The sequence below is a fragment of the Pectinophora gossypiella genome, chromosome 2 (assembly GCF_024362695.1).
Source record: "Pectinophora gossypiella chromosome 2, ilPecGoss1.1, whole genome shotgun sequence".
NCBI classification, from domain to species: Eukaryota; Metazoa; Arthropoda; class Insecta; order Lepidoptera; family Gelechiidae; genus Pectinophora; species Pectinophora gossypiella.
This window is the reverse complement of record NC_065405.1, coordinates 5,069,441-5,077,892: the sequence shown is the minus strand read 5'-3', so window position 1 is coordinate 5,077,892 and position 8,452 is coordinate 5,069,441. Positions and strand designations below refer to the sequence as shown.

Below are 8,452 nucleotides of genomic sequence, written 5' to 3'. Positions count from 1 at the left end.
AAATTTAAAAACATTTATGTGCGTTTTTATTTTCTACCGTAGCAGCATTATAAGTTTCAAAAGTTAATAGTTGGCAACACCGAGAAATCAGCTGTTCAACAGGATCGATAGATGTCGGTGGGTGTCGCTTTATTTTCAATGCCGTATATAGCATAACGGTATCCGTAGTAAACTCACTTTGCAGCCCAACCAATAGGTAGTTTCTTTTATATCCCGCGGGTGACCGCGGTCTTTGATATTATCGTGCGTAAACTCGGGTCGATGAACGATTTTGGCACAAGAAGAGTGAATAACTACGCAATGTGAATTACCCTAGTCAGTGCTTAGCCACGCTGAGCGCTAAAAACAGCAGAAACAGACATGAAGAGAGTGAAATGTGTTCATAGATGAGATTAGAGTCGTGTGTTTGTTTTCGGTGTTTCGAGGAAAACGATGGCTAATTCTCCGACGAGTATAGAGACACAAATAGACAGTTTCTTGGAGCAGTTCAAAAGAAGTGCTTCAAAGGCTATGGAGGAGAAGATGGAGTGGCCTGATGGCCCATCGCCGGGAGCCGTGGTCAAATCACGCAGTAGCTGTTTTGCCTTAGACGCAGCTGTTGGTAAGTTAATTGATTAACTATAATTTAATAGACTTTTTGGTCTGAATCACGTTGCATAGGTAAGTACGCAGTGCGTAATTGTGTAGGTGTAGGTAAAATGCTTAAAACGTGTTTTATAGCAAAACAAATAGGTAGTAGGTACCTGCCTAGGCTACGAAAAGTAAAACTGATAAATAAGCAACAAACAAAAGCAGAGTAAGGTACCTACCTACCTATGATGGTTCAGAGTTCTTGTAATAGGTAGGTAATATACCTACATTTATACACATTTTCATTCGCTTTTTAAATAAATCCTAAGTAGATAGGTAGGTACTTACATTACTTACACTTTTATAGGCATAATACCAAATTTATACATATAAATAAATCTTCCAGCTATATCGAAAATAATATACCTAAGGCAACTTTACTCAGCAAAACCAGCACACAACAGGCACACCTTGTTCTTTTTTTAATTCTGACAGAAATAAAGCACTAATAATAATAACGTTACTACGTAAATACTGATTACTATATTATGAAACAATAATTAGTTTTATAAAACACACCAATAACCCTTCCGCCCTTTGTCAAATGCACCACTGCTGGGACTGGGACCGAATAATAGGTACTACCTACCTACCTATTTCGCGCCATTTTTTTACGTATTGAATTTGTCTTTTCTTTAGGGTAAAAGGTCCTGTATACATCCTATTCATGAACAGATGTATAATTGTAAAAAAATACAGAATTACACAATAATTATTATAACTTAGTAAGTAGGTAGGTATGATGTTAAAGAAATATGATGATTATTAATGGAAGGGAAGATAAGTATTAACATAAATAGGTATATATTTACAGCTAACATGCGAGACGATTAGGAAAGGCATATAAATAGAGGGCATCGCGTGGAATCAGGACATCGTCCTCGGAAATGAGCGCACGGATGTACCAAGGAAATAAAAATGTACAGGGCTCGACCCCTCTGACATTTAGTTTAGACTGTAAAATACATTGTTTTGTAAAAATTCCAACAGATCCAACATAGCAGTTTAATGTTCAGTCCTGTTCCACATCGCTGCGGACCCTCTTAATAATGTTCTATATTAATTCTTTATATTTATACTATACACAGTATACAAACCGTAACGAAAACCGCTTAGAAACAACTTCAGCTACTTTTATGTTTTGAATGAGACATATTGTAGTGTAACTCAGGATCTGATGATTTTTGTGTTTTCACACGAAATCGGAAGCTCTGATAGCTAGCTCTATCACATGAGCTATCATCGTGTATATTTCTATGAGGATTTAAAAATCCTCACCCAAAATAGGTATAACGAGCATGTACGAAGCAGATGGAGCAAGACTAGAACTAATAGGAAATCTTACAAGTGACGTGGCGACAATGCTGTTCATATTGTATTATACTATATATATATTTATGTATAAGACTATTAGTCTCCCATGGAGACTTGCTATTTATTATGAATTAAGAAGCTATACTTTTGTTGTTACGTCTTCAAGAAAATAACTGTTATACAATTATAAGTAGGTAAAACAATTTTACTACAATATCTAATTAATACTATGTTATCATAAAATATAATCTTTAAAAAAATTAACACACATAAGCAATCCATACATATGATGACCACAGGCCTCTTCTTAATTTTATGGAGCACAAGTATTCCACCACGCTGCTTTATTAGGGATTGATGGAGAAGAAGTTTTAAGCCCTCATAATTCACAAAATAAATATATTTTTCTGAAAAAAGTCACGTAAATGAGTAGTAGTTATGAAGGTAATTAAAAAATGTTATTTCCGTAGGGACTATAATTAGAAGCTCTACCCTAATTTTGCAAACGGAAGTGGGGTTGTGAACAACTAGTCAAATAAACTACTTTTTACAAACGTCAAAATGGTCAAACAACGAAATATTATTTATTAATCAGTGGTATTTGTATGAAAACATAAATTAAATCAAGATTCGTTGTACGATAAATAAAGACTAGACTTTTGTTAGGTATTATTATTTAGATAAACCGTTATACAATCAGAGTCGCAGAAAAACTAAAGCATATAAATAATTTCGACTTTTGTATTCAAAAGATTATAAATAAATAAACAACATATTTTTTTAAACTTTAATAAATATTTCAGTTTACCAAATTATAATTTGCTACATTGTTCTCGCGAAAAGTTTACTATCGTTTTGAAATTGGCGCTAATCTTGCCGTGGCTTGCGTCGATACGGAAACGTGACACTGGCGCTGTCTGGTGGCAGCGCACTGTACTAACGACGTGTTCTTCGGCGTCGTCCTCCGATTTTGTTCACGGAAAAGTGTATCGCCATATTGCTTCCGTGAATTCAGTGAAATATTTGTTAATTTCTCTTCAATTATGACTGCAATATGAAAATAAAGTGAAGTATTATAAAACACATTGAATAATTGACTGTGTGCAAACATTTTAGTGCATTACAACCTCAAATTTTACGTAAAAAAGGTGAGTTTCATTCTTTCTTTGCTATGACTATATGGCCCAATATTCCACGGGAGTTCGATCCGCTATGCGATAATGAAACTTAAAAAATGCGATTAAGGTTAATAATTGCGCGATTTTTGTTATGTTTATTTACATGAATTTGAAAAGTTATCTCGCGGTTTTCACGTTAATAATCCTTTGGGATGTGTAAATGTAATAAAATAAGCGAGCGGTCTGGGCGGGTTCATTGTACATACACGTATAGGTACATGTGATGGACGTGAACGATCGGTTGTAGCGTGGGGAACGAGCGGGGCTGGCGACGGCTCGCGGCGGGATGTCATTCGAGAAGATGGAAGTGGTGAACCCGGCGGAGAAGGAGGCGAGCGAGGTGCTGCACTCGCTGCTGTCGGTGGAGCGACGCAGCGTGGATAGCAAGGAGGCCATCATCGTAGCCATCCCTTCCGACCAGAACGGCGCCGCCGAGTACGGCGAGAGCGCGCAGTGGCATACGCCTGTCATGGGCCAGCATTCTGTCTTTGAGATGACTAACTCACAGAGTATGCAGCAGCATACATACAATGGCCACCAGGAGCAAGTATGTGTATGTTACCCTTTTTTAACCTATTTACACCCCCCATTTAGCAAACTACAATAAAATTTTAGCCCATTTAGGAATTATACTCGTTTGGCCAATTAACTTATGAAACTGAGTCAAGTTCTCATAAGGTCCTACTTTTTTAAATGAGTAACATAAAAAGTATAATAATCTCTGTTGATATTACTTAGCCCTCTTTACAGTTGGTGCAAATTAACTTACACATTTTCATATGACTTTTCAGGTCCTGTGGCAGGGCCATACTATACAAGTTGAAAACGGAGATGCCAACATGCAGGGCATGCAGCAAACTTACAACATAGAGTTTGAATCGGTTGAGGCAGAGCCAGGTGACATGGACGTGGAAACAAAGCCCAAAGTAGAAAAGAAAGTGGTAACAAAGAAAAAGAAGAAACCAGAATCTGACAGCGATGATGATGTTTTTGACAACAAATTGGAGGATAATCCCACACAGGTATGTAAAGAAAATATTAATAGGGGATATTCATTCCAGTTTGGGCACAGGCTTCCTGTCAATCAACTGAAAAGGTGATATTGTTGAGTATACTCTACCCCACTGCTCCTGGAGATTAATAGTAATTTTATGAAAATAAAAAAAAAAGAAAATCTAAACAACATTAAAAGCAGATTATGGGTTTCCATTTTATCTTGACATACTTCTCTTATCATAAAATTTTATAGCCAAAATAGTTGTCAGTTCTGTCAATATCATTTATGTTAAAAATACTACAGTCAAAATAATGACATAGAGTCATCCTGCAACATATCAGTTTCTGGATATATCTAATAATAAAGTCTTTCTTATGTTATCGTATTCTTTAAACCGTTTTGACTTTGTAATATGTAATTAAGGTTTATATATGTATGGGCGGAAGGCAAGAGGGAAACCAGTGCCCTATTTTTCCCTAAAAAAGTAGCATGGAAAATGCTGCACACACAAGAGTGTGGCTCTTAAATTGACGATGATGATGATATATATATTAAGGTTGTGCATATGTAATAATTTTTCTCTGACACAGCTATGCTATGATGATGATAATAGACTTATTATAAAAGAAAGAAAAAGATATATTTATTGTAAAAGGACACTTTACACAATAACAATACAATAACATCAACAAAATTATAGTTAAAAAAGAAAAGCAATGATGTAACTTTTGGAACTACATGTTATTTTCTTGTAGATTGTGCCTATGGCCATTTGGAGGGGAATTTGGGTTTAAGAAGTTAATTATAATAATTAAGTAGCACTATTTAAGGAATTTCGCTATTGAGACCCATTTCCTATAGATATAAATACCTCTATTTCTTTCACTAAGTGCATGTCACAACATATGCAGGCCATGTTTTAAATTAAGGATGTGATTTCATGCTTTGTGAGCATGTTTCCAACCTACCTGGTTTGTGTTGTGAGCCACACAATTTTTGCAGGTAGTTTTTAAGTGTGTAGGTATTTGTACTAGTATATAGAAAAGTAATTTGTAATATTACGAATGACATAGGTAGAAATTACTTTTCATTTCAAAAGTTATTTTGTATAAATTGTTATTTCTTAACTATTTATTTGTGGCTTTCAATTACAGGTAAAAGAACGATTAAAAAGAGGATGTGACTGCAAAGATAACTGTTATCGTGGACTGAATCCAGAGGCTGTCTACCGTCATAGATTAAATATTGCAGAACTGACCAAAAGTGAACATGATATGTACTTGATGGGCATTACGATGGCGAGTCTCGCGAACCCGGCGGAAACATCACGCCATAAAGTCAGAAGGAGACTACGTGCCTGTTATGTGTATCAAGGGAGAAAAGTCTGCCTAGAAGCATTCTTATATCTAGAGAATGTAACTCATTATCAGCTAAAACGGATTCGCCAACACGTCATGACACACGGCGTTGCACCTCGGATACACGGCAATGTCGGTAAGAAGCCATACAACACTTTCACTCTAGACATCTACAAACATGCAACGAATTTCCTTAAAGAATACTTGAAACAGCATGCTCACTCAGCTAAAGATTTTCAACCCGCCGGCGACGGAGGCAAAAAGGCGAGTAAGACTGTTATAATTTCCGGCGACTCACGGAAGCACTTGTTCGAGGCGTACAAAGAGTATGGGGAGATTCTCGAGCCGGGAGTAAAGCTGATGGGATACTCCACATTCCGAGCTTTCATGAAAGATCAATTCCCGCACGTAAAATTCGCGACCAAAAAGCAGGATATACCAAAAGACATGGTGCCGTTCCGTAGTGGCAAATGTATGTCGTACGATAAGAACAAAGACCCTATCAGAATACAGCAAGAGAAAGAGAAAGCGGATGCAAAGAAGGCCGCTCTCGAGGCTAAGAAGAAGGAGGAGCAGGAGCGAGAGCAACAGGCGCAACAACAGGCGGCGCAACAGCAGGCGCAGCAACAGGCACAACAGGTGCAGCAACAGCAGCAGCAGCAACAACAACAGGTGCAGCAGGTACAGGTGCAGCAGCACCAGCAGATGGGTGGCGGCGGCGGACACGTGGTGATCCACCAACAGCAGCCGCAGCAACAGCAGGCCATGCAGCAGCAGATGCTGGTGCCGCAGGTGTCGCAGCACCAGCAGGTGCTGACGCAACAGGTGGGCGGCGTGCAGCAGGTCGCGCAGCAGCACTGCGTGCAGCCGCTGGGCGTGGCGGAGGAGGGCGGCCAGCCCGTGGAGATGGCGCAGCAGGTGATCCCGCTGGCCGTGGTGCAGCAGCCGCAGCAGGCCTACATCGTCACGCCCGTATCGCACTTCCAGACGCGCGTGCAGGGCGCCTGGTACCGCCATTGACCCGGCCCAGAGCTGCTAGAGGCGCCCGCCGCCGCACCTGCGCCCGAACTCCACATATTTACGTAATAAAGATCTCGCGACGTCCGATCGGAAGGAACACGATCGGTTCGGCACAAGTGAGCCACGTAACTTTGGCAATAAGTTAGCAAGGATATAGGTTATGTTACACCTTACAGTATTGGTTGAAAAACTGATAATGACTATCGCTAAGTATAAACATATTTACACGATAATATTAGCTGTAGCCGTGTAGTTTATTGAAATTGAGGTTTTTACAAACTGATATCAATATATTTTTCTGTAATTGGTTTGATGATTGTGTAGATGTAGTCCTATTGCAGGTGATGAAAGTAGCTAATATTTATCAATTTGTGTTTTGCTCTAAAACTTTATTTAACAAAAAGCAGTGCCTTCAAATTATAACTTTGGAATTAGTATGAAATAGCAGTGAGGAATTTGTAATGATCATGATATTTCTCGTGGCATAGTACAATCCTTATAGCCACGGCGCCGCATAACTATTGGCAAATGTTCTTTAATTATTTTTGATGTGTGTTTTGTATTTTATAATACATATCAAGTGTTCATAGAGATACCATTCAATCTGTACAATGGCGTGTTTAATTTTGAGTTTTTGTCGTTTTAAGTTTTGCGTGAATTTGAATTAGCGTTTATAAGTACAGTCTTAATAAGTTTTAAATTATTCTCAGTGCAAACATGTACGCTTTAAATTAATTACTGTATTCGATCAACTATGTCCGGAGATGAATTGGATTAGATTTTTATTATTATCACAATTGAAACTATCATTTTACAACCTTAGTTGCGATAAGAACACATAATTTTAGTTTTTTAGTAACTTATTTGTACTTGTAGCAGCTATTACATTTTGACATTATGTTTAAGCTGTATTGGATGATATACCTACCCCAATGCCACAATACCTACATGTTTGATAATGAAATTTTACTTTTGTGCCATGTCGTAATAACGGCAGTCACGAATATATTACAAGGGATATATGACTATGAGAATCCAGCAATAGATGTTTTATCTTTTACTTCATGTTGAATTACATGAGTTTTGTATTTTATATTGTATTTTATCGGCGATGAACCATTTGTATATTCTGTAATTTCTTATATCATACAGCGCATAGGAACAAAATTCAATTTTCGAAGAAAACAATGAATGCCGTGTTCAACATTTCTAACACATCATTAGTGTTACATGATGACCATTATTATTTGTAAGTTCCCGCTATTTTTAACTCTGTATACGTTAGTCGCTAGTAACACTAATGGTTGGTGGAAATGATGAGCCTTCTCAGTGATATCAGTGTTTATAGCTGATAAATCTCATTTTATTTTCGTTTAAGATAGTGATAGTATAATTTATGTAACTGATAGAAGTGTGTAATCAATATAACTATAGACAGTACAGAAATGTGCCTAGAAAGTATGCTTATCCATGTATTTTTATATAGTGCAATAACGCGTGAGATTCGAAGCAAACCGGTAAAAGTTATTATAACTTGTGAAATGTAAAGTAATTAATTTGCGTCAATTTAAGTACTCATTTTGGTTGAGATTAGTAAATGAACGGTTCTTATTTTAATTTGCAGCTGCAGAAAAGGTTTGACGTAATCTAAGCGTTATGTTCGAATGTGGCGAACAACCTTTTCTGCAATGCATTGACATCGACGTCTGTAAATGTTGAAGAAAATTGGACCAATGTGAATCTTGAAAAATATATAAAATTCAATGTAAAGAGACCTTGCTTCGAATCGTAGTGATTTGCCCCTAGCATGATATTCGGCATCTATGTTCCAAAATTATCGTAGGAAGACATGATGTGATAGAAAATAAACTTTTTTACGCTATAGTTGGTATTTTATTTAAGTGAAGAGTTCGTACGAGGCGTGGAACGGGATCAAGGCTCCCACGCCTTCCTCC

General features: G+C 37.5%; 2 protein-coding genes across 5 annotated transcripts in view; both read left to right on the top strand.

Annotated features, from left to right (window-relative positions):
- The first annotated feature begins 156 nt into the window (after positions 1-156).
- The window catches only part of LOC126371816 (guanine nucleotide exchange factor DBS-like), a 165,475-nt gene continuing 157,179 nt past the window's right edge, over positions 157-8,452 (top strand). For all 3 annotated transcript variants that reach the window (XR_007567088.1, XM_050017186.1, XM_050017230.1), the window contains exon 1: positions 157-601. Coding sequence is in view for 2 of the 3 variants with exons in the window: in XM_050017186.1 (XP_049873143.1) it covers positions 433-601 (169 nt within the window). In the remaining variant the exon portion in view is untranslated. The remainder of the gene's footprint in view (positions 602-8,452) is intronic.
- LOC126372067 (uncharacterized) lies at positions 2,871-8,381 on the top strand. Of its 2 annotated transcripts, none has more exons than XM_050017606.1 (4): positions 2,871-3,092; positions 3,370-3,669; positions 3,914-4,144; positions 5,274-8,381. In XM_050017606.1, the coding sequence occupies exons 2-4, from the start codon at positions 3,409-3,411 to the stop codon at positions 6,495-6,497; spliced, it is 1,716 nt and encodes a 571-aa protein (XP_049873563.1). In that variant the 5' UTR covers positions 2,871-3,092; positions 3,370-3,408; the 3' UTR covers positions 6,498-8,381. The 2 variants fall into 2 exon arrangements, with proteins under 2 accessions (XP_049873563.1, XP_049873554.1); XM_050017597.1 differs by having other exon boundaries at positions 2,873-3,092; positions 3,370-3,675.